This window comes from Chiloscyllium plagiosum, unplaced genomic scaffold (genome assembly GCF_037043375.1).
Source record: "Chiloscyllium plagiosum isolate Xiang-an unplaced genomic scaffold, Cpla_swu_hap1 HiC_scaffold_7, whole genome shotgun sequence".
In the NCBI taxonomy this organism is placed as follows: domain Eukaryota; kingdom Metazoa; phylum Chordata; class Chondrichthyes; order Orectolobiformes; family Hemiscylliidae; genus Chiloscyllium; species Chiloscyllium plagiosum.
The window spans coordinates 86,250,400-86,264,288 of NW_028270145.1; the positions used below are offsets into that span (position 1 = coordinate 86,250,400).

General features: G+C 41.9%; 1 protein-coding gene across 4 annotated transcripts in view; it reads left to right on the forward strand.

Moving 5' to 3' along the window:
* The window catches only part of kynu (kynureninase), a 220,913-nt gene that overhangs the window by 78,330 nt on the left and 128,694 nt on the right, over positions 1 to 13,889 (forward strand). For all 4 annotated transcript variants that reach the window (XM_087989228.1, XM_043694093.2, XM_043694092.2 and 1 more), the window contains one exon: positions 12,211 to 12,400. In XM_087989228.1, coding sequence (XP_087845354.1) covers positions 12,232 to 12,400 — 169 coding nt within the window. In that variant the 5' untranslated portion in view covers positions 12,211 to 12,231. The remainder of the gene's footprint in view (positions 1 to 12,210; positions 12,401 to 13,889) is intronic.

Consider the following 13,889-nt stretch of genomic DNA (forward strand, 5'->3'; position numbering starts at 1 on the left):
TAAGCCCTTCTTCAGATTCCTGAAGAAGGGCTTATGCCCGAAATGTCGATTCTCCTGTTCCTTTGATGCTGCCTGACCTGCTGCGCTTTTCCAGCAACACATTTTGTGGGCGGCACAGTGGCACAGTGGTTAGCACTGCTGCCTCACAGCGCCAGAGACCCGGGTTCAATTCCCGCCTCAGGCGACCGACTGTGTGGAGTTTGCACATTCTCCCCGTGTCTACGTGGGTTTCCTCCGGGTGCTCCGGTTTCCTCCCACAGTCCAAAAATGTGCGGGTCAGGTGAATTGGCCACACTAAATTGCCTGTAGTGTTAGGTGCAGAGGTAAATGTAGGGGAATGGGTCTGGGTGGGTGCGCTTCGGCGGGTCGGTGTGGACCTGTTGGGCCGAAGGGCCTGTTTCCACACTGTAAGTAATCTAATCTAATTTTTAAGAAATGTTATTATGGGCAGTAATATTGGTGTGGGGTGAGTAGTCTTACAGGTGCAATCAATTGTGACATGGAATCAGTTTCGATGGGAAGTAAGGAATGAAAAATCATAAGTCGGAATCATCTGTAGGCCTCTGAAGAATTGCATCACCGTAGAAGTAAGTACAAATCCAGAAATAAAGAAAGCATGTCAGTCTTGGAGGCATAAAGTCATCGACATCTACAGCACAGATAAATGCTGTTTGGCCCATTGAGTCTATGCCAGTCAAAAACATTCACCGAACTATTCTGATCCCATTTTCCAGCACTAGGCCCATATCTCTCCATGGCTTATCACATAAGTATGCATCTAAACACTTTTTCAATGTCATGAAGGCTTCTGACTCTCTGACCCTTGTAGGCAGTGGTACCACCACCCTCTAGGTGAATTTTCTTTTTCCTTACGTTCCAGCTTAACCTCCTGCCTCTTATCTTAAATCGACACCCCTGGTCATTGATCCCTCCAACTGGGGGAAATTGCCTTCTGTCCACTATTTCTATGTCTTATTATCACAAATAGATTACTAACATTTCAGGTTACCATTGATTGCATGCTTTTGTGTGTCTTTGTACTCTGAAGATCTCCTCGAAACACAACTGCTTTGCTAGGGACCTTGCTACAAATTATTAAAAATGGCAAAAACATGTCCATCCAGCTCTATTAGCCTCTCAGTCACAGTGCCTTAATGGGGAGGCTAAGCAGTACAGAGAAGCAAAGAAAGAACAAAGCTTGTACATTGAACCCCTTTACCAACTGGGATATCCTGCCCCATATGCCCAAAGACCTGGGAGTCAACAATCAACCTTTAAAATCACATGAAGACCCATGGTTAAAACCTAAGGTTCTGCTCCAATGTCCTTTATCAACTCAAAAGACTGCCAACGACAATGAGCTTTCACTACGTCGTATATATCTGAAAAGTAAGGTCTCTCGTAGATGTGCAGTTGTCTACCCCAGAAATTCATTTACTTGAGAGCTTGGTGTTTGGCAATATATGAGCCCTCAACAAGGAAGGTCAATGTTTTGTCAGTTGGTTATATTGTGTCAAAAGTGTGGCCGAGGAAAGGCGCCAGATCTTCATGCACTACCTCAACACGTACCCACAGATACCAGTAAAATAAAACAAAAAACTGTGGAAGGTGTAGATCTGAAACAAACAAAAGCAGAAGTTGATGGGTAAACCCAGTAACTTTGACAACATTGGTCCATGAAATCATATGAAGTGGAAGAGGAGCAGGCAACATAACCCCTTAAACCTGCTCTGCGATTCAATAGGATGGATGATCCGATGTGACTCATGTTCACTTTCCTGCCCTTTCCTTGTAACCCTTCATTCCCCTACTGGTCAAGAATCTATCCATTTCAGCATTAACTGCACACAAGGACTATGCCCCCACAGTTCTCAGTGGCAAGGGGTTCCAAAGAATCACACTCTCTGAAAGAAGACCTTCCTTCACATCTCACTTTTAAATTGGCATCCCTTAATTCTGAGACTAGTCCCTCTCACAGGAGAAGAAACATCCTCTCAGCATTTATTCTGTTAAACCTTTAAGAAACCTAGAAGCTTCAATGAGATCTCCTCTCATTCTTCTGAACTCCAGTGAATAGAGTCCCAACTGGTTTAATCTTTGCTCAAAGGACAACTTTCCATGCTGGGAATCATTCCAGTACACCTTCTCTGAACTGTCTCCAATGACGAACTTTTCTTTGATAAGGGAGCCAAAATTTCTCACAGTATTCCAGATGGTGTAAGGAGATTTCAGTTATCCTTAAGAATAATAAGATGGTTATGGTAGAGGATTTTGACTCTCCAAACGTAGACTGGAACTGCCATAGTGTTCAGGGTTTAGATGGAGAGGAATTTGTTAAGTGTGTACAAGAAAATGTTCTGATTCAGTATGTGGATGTACCTACTAGAGAAGGCATAAAACCTGACCTACTCTTGGGAAATAAGGCAGGGCAGGTGACTGAGGTATCAGTGGGGGAGCACTTTGGGGCCAAATTTAATTCTATTAGATTTTAAATAGTGATGGAAAAGGATATACCATATCTAAAAGTTGAAGTTCTAAATTGGAAGAAGGTTAATTTTGACAGTATTAGGCAAGAACTTTCAAAAGCTGATTGATGGCAGATGTTGGTAAAGGGATGGTTGGAAAATGGATGTCTTCAGAAGTGAGACAACGAGAATCCAGAGAAAGTATATTCCTTTTAGGGTGAGAGGAAAGGCTGGTAAGTATATTTAATGCTGGATGACGAGAGAAATTGAGGTATTGGTTAATAAAAAGAAGGAAACATATGTCAGATATAGGCAGGATAGATCGAGTGAATCCTTAGAAGAGTTTCAAGGCAGTAGGAGTATACCTAAGGGGGAAATCAAGAGGGGAAAAAGGAGACATGAGATAGCTTTGGCAAATAGGGTTAAGGAGAATCCAAAGGGTTTTTATAAATACATGAAGGACAAAAGGGTAACTAGGGAGAGAATAGGTCCCTCAAAAATCAGCAAGGTGGCCTATGTGTGGAGCCACAGGAGATGGGGGAGATACTAAACGAGTATTTTGCGTCAGTATTTACTGTGGAAAAGGACATTGAAGAAATAGGATGTGGCTAAATAGTTGGTGACATCTTAAAAAATGTTCATATTACAGAGGAGAGGTGCTGGATGTCTTAAAATGGATAAAAGTGGATACGTCCCCAGGAAGGATGTTGTGAAACTCGAAAGGGTTCAGAAAAGATTTACAAGGATGTTGCCAGGGTTGGAGGATTTGAGCTACAGAAAGAGGTTGAATAGCCCTGGGGCTGTTTTCGCTAGAACTTCGGAGGCTGAGGGTTGACCTTATAGAAGTTTATAAAATCATGAGGGACATGGATAGGATAAATAGACAAAGTCTTTTCCCTGAGATGGGGAGATCCAGAACTAGAGGGCATAGGTTTAGGCTGAGAGGGGAAAGATATAAAAGAGACCTAAGGGGCAACTTTTTCACACAGAAGGTGGTGCATGTATAGAATGAGCTGCCAGAGGAAGTGGTTGAGGCTGGTACAATTGCAACATTTAAAAGCTTCTGGATGGTTATCAAAATAGGAAGGGTTTGGAGGGATATGGGCCGGGTGCTGACAGGTAGGACTAGATTAGGTTGGGATATCTGGTCGGCATGGACAGGTTGGACTGAAGGGTCTGTTTCCGTGCTATACATCTCGAGAACTCTCTGACTGTATGACCTGATCAGGTGTGCCCTAGAACTCTGTGGGAAGTTAGAGAAGTGATTTCTAGGCCCCTTCCTGAGATATTTATATCATTGATAGTCACAGGTGAGGTATCGGAAAACTGGAGGTTGGCTAACGTGGTGCCACTATTTAAGAAAGGTTGTAAGGAAAAGCCAGGGAACTATAGACCGGTGAGCCTGACATTGGTGGTGGGCAAGTTGTTGGAGGGAATCCTGAGGGAGAGGATTTACAAGTATTTGGAAAGGCAAGGACTGATTAGGGATAGTCAGCATGGCTTTGTGCATGGGAAATCATGTCTCATGAACTTGACTGAGTTTTTCAAAGAAGTAAAAAAGATGAAGGCAGATTAGTAGACGTGATCAACATGGACGTCAGTAAAGCATTTGACAAGGTTCTTCATGGTAAACTGGTTAGCAAGGTTAGATCGCATGGAATACAGTGAGATCTAGCCATTTGGATACAGAACTGGCTCAAAGATTGAAGACAGAGACTGATGGTAGAGGTTTGCTTTTCAGACTGGAAGCCTGTGACCACTGGTGTGCCACCAGATTAGTGTTGAGTCCACTACTTTGTGTTATTTATATAAATGATTTGATGTGAACATAGGAGCTACAGTTAGTAAGTTTGCAGTTGACACCAAAATTAGAAGTGCAGTGGACAACGAAGAAGGTTACCTTAAAGTACAACAGCATCTTGATCAGATGGGCCAATGGGCTGATGGAGTCTAATTTAGGTAAATGTGAAGGGTTGAGATGGATATGGGCCAAGTGCTGCCAAATGGGACGAGATTAGGTTGGGATATCTGGTCGGCATGGACAAGTTGGACCAAAGGGTCTGTTTCTATGCTGTACATCTCTATGACTCTATGTGGTTTCACCAGCACCTTGTAAGGTTTTCAGTAAGAATTCCCTCTCTTACACTGCAAACCCTGAGATAACAGCCAACATGCCTTTAGCTTTCCTGATTACTTGCTACTACTGTGTGTTGATTTCTGTGTCTCTGAAAGGGACTATAATTGTCATGGGTGGTTTTACTCTGCATATTGACGAGACAAATCTGTTGGGCAAGTGTAACATGGAAGACAAATTTGTTGAGTGCATCAACGATTGTTTCTTCCAGCCCTACATTAAATAACTCATCCAGAAATAGGCTATTTTGGATCTAAGCAATGTACAATGAGGCAGAATTAACAAGAGATCTCATAGTTAACGATCCTCTCGGGGATAGCAATAGCAAGATGGTAGAATATCAAATTCAATTTGAGGGAGAACAACTCTAATCTCAAACTAGTGCTCTCCACTTAAATAAGGACATAACAGAGGTATAATGAAAGATTAATATAAAGTGAGCTAGGGAAATAGACTGAAGGGAGGTCAATAGATGTGCAGTGACAGATATTTAAGCAGTTGTTTCACAATGTTCAGTAAAACAAAAATTCTGATGAAAAAGAAGGACTTGATGAGAAGAATGTGGTTAACAAAAGAAGTCAAGGAACATATTAAATTAAAAACTAAGCAATACCAAGTGGTAAAAACTAATGGTAGATCAGAGGATTGGCAATTGTTTGAGGAGCCAGCAGAGGATCACTAAAAAGAGAATAAAAAAGGATATTGATTGTGAAAGTAATCTGACAAGAAATATAGAAACAATCAGCACAGTCATAGCTACAGTTAATATGGGACCTTGGAGGATGCAACTAGGAATCCATAATAGGGAGCAGGGAGATGGCAGATTATTTTCAAATAATATTTTACATCGGTTTTTAGTGGAGGATACTAAAAACATCCCAAAGCTATAAGCCAGCTGTTGTGGGATACAAAATTTGACAATTGAGTTAAACTAAAGGCAAACAAATGGCCAGGACCAGAGGGACTGCATCCAAGGGTTTTAAAGGAGGTGGTTGCAGAGATAGTGAAGGCATTGGTTGAAATATTCTAGAATTCCAACTTACCAATGTGTCACCCCTGTTCAAGAAGGGAGAGAGATGGGAAGTAGAAAAATATAGGCCAATTAATGTAGCATCTGTTGTTGGAAAATGATGGAGTCCATTCTTAAGAAAACATAGCAGGACATTTAGAAAAGCTTGACATCAGAGAGTGAACATGGTTTTTTGAAGGAGAGATATTGTTTGACAAATTTACTAGAAATCTTTGAGGGTAGGTGAAACAGGGATGATAAACGGAAACCCATAGATATTGTGTATTTGGATTTCCAGAAGACTTTTGATATGAACAAAGAGCAAAGAAAATTACAGCACAGGAACAGGCCCTTTGGCCCTCCAAGCCTGCACTGATCCAGAATCTCTACCTAAATCTGTCGTCTATTTTCTAAGGATTTGTATTGCTCTGCTCCCTGCCCATTCATGTGTCTGTCTGGATACATCTTAAATGATGTTATCATGCCCACCTCTACCACCTCCACTGGCAACGCATTCCAAAAACCCACCATCCTTTGCGTAAAGAACTTTCCATACATATCTCCGTTAAACTTCTCCCCTCTCACCTTGAACTCGTGACACCTAGTAATTCAGTCCCCCACTCTGGGGTAAAAGCTTCTTGCTATCCACTCTGTCTACACCTCTCATGATTTTGTAGACCCTGTCAACCTCCATCTTTCTAATGAAAGTAATCCTAATCTACTCCAGTTGATATAAATTGCCACATTAAAAGATTATTGCATATGATAGAAGCTCACTTTATTGGGGATGATGTACAGCATGATTTGAGGCTTTGTTAACACACTGAAGATAGAGAGTCAGGATTAATGGGCCTTTTTCAAACTGGAAAGGCATAACTGCCACAAGGATTAATCCAAGATCTTCAATTATTAACTATCTTTATTAATGTCTTGGAGAAGGAAGAGTGTTCAGTATTCAAATTTTATGAAGGCACAAAAATATGTAGGAGGGCATATATTATGGTGAGAACATAAGAAATCTGCAAGAAGATACACATAGGATGAATAAGTGGACAAAATCTTGGCAGTTACAGTTTAATTTTGGAAAGTGTGAGGTCATGCACTTTGGTATTAATTTTTTTTTTAGATCAGATTCCCTTCAGTGTGTTAACAAGCCATTTAGTCCAACAAGTTCCCATTGACTCTCGAAGACTAACCCACCCAGACCCATTTCCAGACATTTAACCCTGACTGGTTGGAAGAATCAAAGTCAGACTATCACTTAAATGAAGAGTGACTCAGAAAATTGCAGCACAGAGGAATCTAGGTGTTGCGCATGAAACATAAAAAAAAATCAAGTAATCAAGAAAGTAAATGGAATTTTGGACTTGATTATTATGAGGTTGGCGTTTAAAACTAATAAAGTCTTGATTCAGCTATACAGGATATTGGGGAAGCCACATCTGAGTGTATTGTGTCCAGTTGTATTCTCTATTTATGAAAGAATATATTGGCACTGAAGGGAGTTTAACAGAGATTCTGTAGGCTATTTCCTGGGATGAAGGGATTGTTTTATTGAGAATATCTAAACAGGTTCAGCCTTTGTTGCTGTGTCATCATAGTCTTACCGGACCATAGGTGCTGCTCTCTCATTAGAGAGAGAAGTGACTGGTGGTGACTTAGCCTGAGGGCCACCAGACAAGCGAGGGAAGAGGTTGAGAAGGAGAGTTCTTTGTGGTAATCTCAAACCAATGATGCAAATTAAACCCACGCTGTTGGCATCACACTGCTCTGTGAACCAATGATCTAATATTCTTTGATTCTGAATGTGCTTGATAAAGTAAATGTTGAGAAGATGTTTTCATTAGTGGGGGAGTCTTGAAATAATGACGCACTCTTTCAAAATTGAGATGGAATGGAATTTGTTCTCTCAGAGGATAAAGAATGTCTGGAATTCCTGACTGCAAAATGTTGTGGAGGTTAGATGATGAGAAGTATCTAAAGAAGAGCTTGGTCGATTTTAATAAGATTGAGGAATTGAGGGCTATGAGGATTGGCTCAAAAGAGGAGGTAAGGCCAGGGGCACATCAACCATGACCTTACAGAAAGGTAAAGCAGTCTTGCGTGGCTGAGTGGTCTGTACCTACTCCTATTTCTTCTGTTCACTTGTTTTTATGTGTCAAACCTCTTTAGTTGTTACCTCTAGAGCCACAATAATCCAGGAAGTGGAGTAAATTAGACCACATTCCTTACTTGTGCCTAATGAATTATGGACATGCTTGGAGAGTTAGGAAATGAGTTAGCAGCTGCAGAATTTCCAACACCTGACCTGCTGTTGAAGCTGCAGTATTTCAATGGAAGATCCAATTCAATTTCTGTTTGAAAGTAACCCCTGGAATGTTCATAGCAGGGGATTCAGCAATGGTGATACCAAGGAGAGATTCTCTCTTGTTGGATATAGTAATTGGTTTGCACCTGTTGGGTGCAAATATTATTTGTTTCTCAGCCTTGATTTTAGATTGTTATGCATGAAAACCCAGACTAGTTCAGTAACTGAGCAGTTGCAAATAGTACGAAACACTAAGCAATCATTAATATACATTCCCACTTTTGACATTATGATGGAGGGAAGGCCATTGAGGAAGCAGCTGAAGATGGTTAAGCCTAGGACACGACACTGAACCTCTGCTTTACTGAAGCTCTTGGGCTGAGATGATTGTCCTCCAACAAACACAACAACTTTTCTTTGTGCTATTTATGACTGCAACTACTGGAAATCCTTCTCCCTGATTTCTGCAATATTTGTTAGGACCTTTTTATTCCACACCCATAATGCTGCAGAGTATATTCACTCACATCTCACATATTTGAGTCCAGTTATTTTGATATGTTTGCTCTTCAGCTGTAATGAACCAAGTGCCTCTAGCATAACCACAACTGTATGACAGTCATTATTGTGTAAGTGAAGGGATTCATGCAACATTTAAAAATGATATTAAATCTTCTAGCAAGATTTCTGTAGAAGTAAGCTTAAACTGGTATTAGCAATTTATAGAACATAGAACATAGAAGAATACAGCGCAGTACAGGCCCTTTGGCCCTCGATGTTGCGCCGATCCAAGCCCACCTAACCTATACTAACCCACTATCCTCCATATACCTATCCAATGCCCGCTTAAATGCCCATAAAGAGGGAGAGTCCACCACTGCTACTGGCAGAGCATTCCATGAACTTACGACTCGCTGAGTGAAGAACCTACCCCTAACTTCAGTCCTATATCTACCCCCCCTTAATTTAAAGCTATGCCCCCTTGTAATACCCGACTCCATACGCGGGAAAAGGTTCACACTGTCAACCCTATCTAACCCCCTAATCATCTTGTACACCTCAATCAAGTCACCCCTAAACCTTCTTTTCTCTAATGAAAACAGCCCCAAGTGTCTCAGTCTTTCCTCATACGACCTTCCTTCCATACCAGGCAACATCCTGGTAAACCTCCTCTGCACCCGTTCCAGTGCCTCCACATCCTTCCTATAGTATGGCGACCAAAACTGCACACAATATTCCAGATGCGGCCGCACCAGAGTCTTATACAACTGCATCATGACCTCAGGACTCCGGAACTCAATTCCTCTACCAGTAAAAGCCAGTACGCCATATGCCTTCCTCACCGCACTATTTACCTGGGTGGCAACTTTCAGAGATCTGTGTACATGGACACCAAGATCCCTCTGCTCATCCACACTACCAAGTATCCGACCATTAGCCCAGTACCCCATCTTTTTGTTATTCTTCCCAAAATGAATCACCTCACACTTAGCTACATTGAATTCCATTTGCCACCTTTCTGCCCAGCTCTGCAGCTTCTCTATATCCTGCTGTAACCTGCCACATCCTTCCTCACTGTCAACAACTCCTCCGACTTTCGTATCATCCGCAAACTTGCTCACCCAACCTTCTAACCCCTCTTCCAGGTCATTTATAAAAATGACAAACAGCAATGGTCCCAAAACAGATCCTTGCGGAACACCGCTAGTGACGGCACTCCATGAAGAAACTTTGCCATCAACTACTACCCTCTGTCTTCTTCCATCCAGCCAATTCCTAATCCAAACCTCCAACTCACCCTCAATGCCATATCTCCGTATTTTCTGCAGTAGCCTACCATGGGGAACCTTATCAAACGCCTTACTAAAATCCATATATACCACATCTACCGCTTTCCCCTCATCAACCTCCTTCGTCACCTTTTCAAAGAATTCAATAAGGTTTGTGAGGCACGACCTGCCCTTCACAAAACCATGCTGACTATCCTTGATCACATTATTCCTATCCAGATGTTCATAAATCCTATCCCTTACAATTCTCTCTAAGACTTTGCCCACAACAGAAGTGAGACTCACCGGCCTATAGTTACTAGGGTTATCCCTACTCCCCTTTTTGAACAAGGGAACCACATTTGCTATCCTCCAGTCTTCTGGCACTACTCCTGTAGACAAAGAGGACATAAAAATCAAGGCCAATGGCTCTGCAATCTCCTCCCTTGCTTCCCAGAGAATCCTAGGATAAATGCCATCAGGCCCAGGGGACTTATCTATTTTCACCTTTTCCAGGATTTCCAACACCTCTTCTCTACATACCTCAAAGTCATCCATTCTACTTATTTGTGACTCAGTATTCACATCGACGACAATGCCCTGTTCCTGAGTAAATACTGAAGAAAAGTATTCATTCAGTGTCTCCCCAATCTCTTCCACCTCCACACGCAACTTCCCACTACTATCCTTGACTGGACCTATTCCTACCCTAGTCATTCTTTTATTCCTAACATACCTATAGAAAGCCTTAGGGTTTTCCCTAATCCTACCGACTAAGGACCTTTCATGTCCCCTCCTTGCTGCTCTTAGCTCTCTCTTCAGGTCCTTCCTGGCTACCCTATAACTCTCAATCGCCCCAATTGAACCTTCACGTCTCATCTTGAGATAGGCCGCCCTCTTCCATTTAACAAGGGATTCCAATTCCTTATTAAACCACGGCTCCCTCGCACGACCCTTTCCTCCCTGCCTGACCGGTACATAATTATCAAGGACACTCAATAGTTGCTCCTTGAACAAGCTCCACATATCATTTACACTCTTGCCTTGGAGTCTACTTTTCCAAGCCACACATCCTAAGTCATGCCTCACCGCATCATAATTTCCCTGACCCCAGCTATAACTCTTGCCCTGTAGTACACACTTATCCCTCTCCATCACGAGAGTAAAAATCACCGAATTATGGTCACTATCCCCAAAGTGCTCACCTACCTCTAATTCTAACACCTGGCCTGGTTCGTTACCCAGAACCAAATCCAGTATGGCCTCACCTCTTGTTGGCCTGTCTACATATTGTGTCAGGAAACTCTCCTGCACACATTGAACAAACACTGACCCATCTAACGAACTTGAGCTATAGCTTTCCCAATCAATATCAGGAAAGTTAAAGTCCCCCATAACAACCACCCTATTACTGTCACTCATCTCCTGAATCACCTTCCCTATCCTTTCTTCAATGATTCTAGGACTATTAGGAGGCCTGTAAAAGACTCCTAACAGGGTGACCTCACCTTTCCTATTCCTAACCTCAGCCCAAACTACCTCAGATGGCAAGTCTTCATCCATCGTCCTTTCCACCACTGTAATACTATCTTTGACAAGCAATGCCACACCTCCCCCTCTTTTACCCCCACCTCTGACCCTACTAAAACATTTAAATCCTGGAACCTGCAACAGCCAATCCTGTCCCTGTTCTAGCCATGTCTCCGTAATAGCCACAACATCGAAGTCCCAGGTACCAACCCACGCTGCAAGTTCACCTACCTTATTTCGTATACTTCTTGCATTGAAGTATACACACTTCAAGCCACTTTCCTGTTTACAGGCACCCTCCTTTGAAATTGATGCCATGTTCCTAACCTCCCTACACTCCAGGCCCTGCACCCTGAAGCTACAATCTGGGTTTCCATGCCCCTGCAGAGTTAGTTTAAACCCCCCCCCCAAGAGCACTAGCAAACCTCCCCCCAAGGATACTGGTGCCCCTCAGGTTCAGGTGTAGACCATCCTGTTTATAGAGGTCCCACCGTCCCCAGAAAGAACCCCAGTTATCCAAAAACCGGAATCCCTCCCTCCTGCACCATCCCTTCTTATTATCTTCTTACTAGTCAATGTTTCTATTTAAAGTGAAATGCATAATATATGCACTGAATATACAAGAACTTTTTAAATCGCAGTTTAAATACTGATAACAAACATAGAATGCTGGAGAAACTCAGCAGGTCTGGCATTGTCTGTGGAGAGAGAAACAGAGTGAAAATTTTGAGTCTGATATGAACTGGAAATGTTAATTCTGTTTCTCTGTCTACAAATGTTTTATGGTGCTCTTGTCGTTTTGTCTTCCTTGCATCCAATCCTGACATGCCACATCATGTTTCCTCGGAATAATACAGGAGTACCATGAAAGCCATTTGAAGACAGGCATGAACACTTTCTGTTTTGTGCGAATGACTTTAAATTACAAAGAGCATTTCATTTTAAATTGCAATTTACTTTATGTGAGTAACCCATTTCTTTTCTTCCCCTTTTAGAGTGATTGCAGCTTCTCAGCCATGGACCGACATTCTGACAATTCCCCAGCTCGCAGGTTGGAATCTATTGCCTCCATTTTAGGGTGCAGCATTACTGATGAGAAGCTTGCAAATCATTTGGATCAAGAAGATGAATTGCGACATATTAGAGACCAATTCCATATACCCAAAATGAAAGACCTCCCTTTTGGTAAGTTCTAATGTTCTAATAGCAACAGAGTACTGATATTTCATATTGAGTCGAGAAACATAAAACTTTAGAGTTTTACGATCAGTGGTTGTAGGAGCAGAAGTGGCCATTTGGCCCAGTGAGTTTGCTTATTCAATGAGATGGTTGCTGATCTGATAACCAGATGGTAACATAAGGAAAGCCTTTTATATACAGGGAATGGTTAAGATTTGAAAACACTGACTCAGTGCAGGGAATGTACATTTGGTCACGACCTTCAAATGGTACTGAATAATTATCAAAGAGAAAATATTTTTATGGCTGCAATGAAAAAATGGGTGAGTTCGATGAGCTGTATTGTTCTTTCAGACTTGATGGACTGAATGGCCTCCTTCTGTACTGTCCTGTGATTCAAAGCCATTCTCTATTACTTCCAAGTCTATTTTTCTGCCTCTTCACCATAACCCTTACTTTATTCACTGATTAAAAGTCTGGCTATCTCAGCTTTGAGTATTCTAAATGACCTAGCCTTGACAATGGCATGTGGCTCAGTGGATGGCATGCTGCCTCACAGCACTAAGGCCAGATTTCAACACCAGCCTGGTGTGGCATTCACATGTTCTCCCTGTGTCTGCGTTGAATTTCCTCTGGGTGATCTAGTTTCCACCCACAATATAAAGATGTGACATTTAGGGAGAATGTAAGGTAACAGGGATAGGGTGGTGGGGTAGGTGTTGGTGGGATGATCTTTGGAGGGTTAATGTGAACTTAGTGGGCCGAATGGCCTGCTTCCACATTGTAGGGATCCTAGTTCTCAACGGTAAAACATCCCACAGATTCACAGCTATCTGAGATAATAATTCCTCTTCTTGATTGTAAATGAGCAATCCCTTTCCTTGAGATAATACTCTCTGGCCCTAGAATCTTCAAAAAGGGAAAACATGCTCTCCACATTTACCCTGTCAAGGCAATTGAATCTATATGTTTCAATATGGTCATGCCTCATTCTTCTAAATCCATGAGCATTGGCTTAATCTTTCCAACCTCATTCATAGCCATGATCAAGCGAGTGAAACTTTTCTGGACTGCCTCCAATGTCATTGTATCTTTCCTTCGAAAAAAGGGCCAAAACTGTTCACTGTATCGAAGTGTGGTCTGACCACTGCTTTGGATAGTTTTAGCAAGAGCTTCCTGTTTTTATACTCCATTTCCAATGAAGTAATACATAACAATACCTGTGCCTCTTGTTTTATTATTTTTGCAATGCTCTTAATTTCTTTTCCATGAAAATTGATTCAAAGTAGTTAGTCATCACCTCTGAAAACTCCTGGTCCACTGTGAGGACTGTAGATTCCTTTCACCAGCATCTTCTTCCATTACTTCACCAAATAGGATTCTACATCTCCTGATCATATCTTGTTGCTACATTTATTCCCTCCCATACACAAAGTTACCTCACTTATCTTTCCTTCCTGTCTGCCCTTTTGAAAGTTTGTTCCTAGCTTTGATC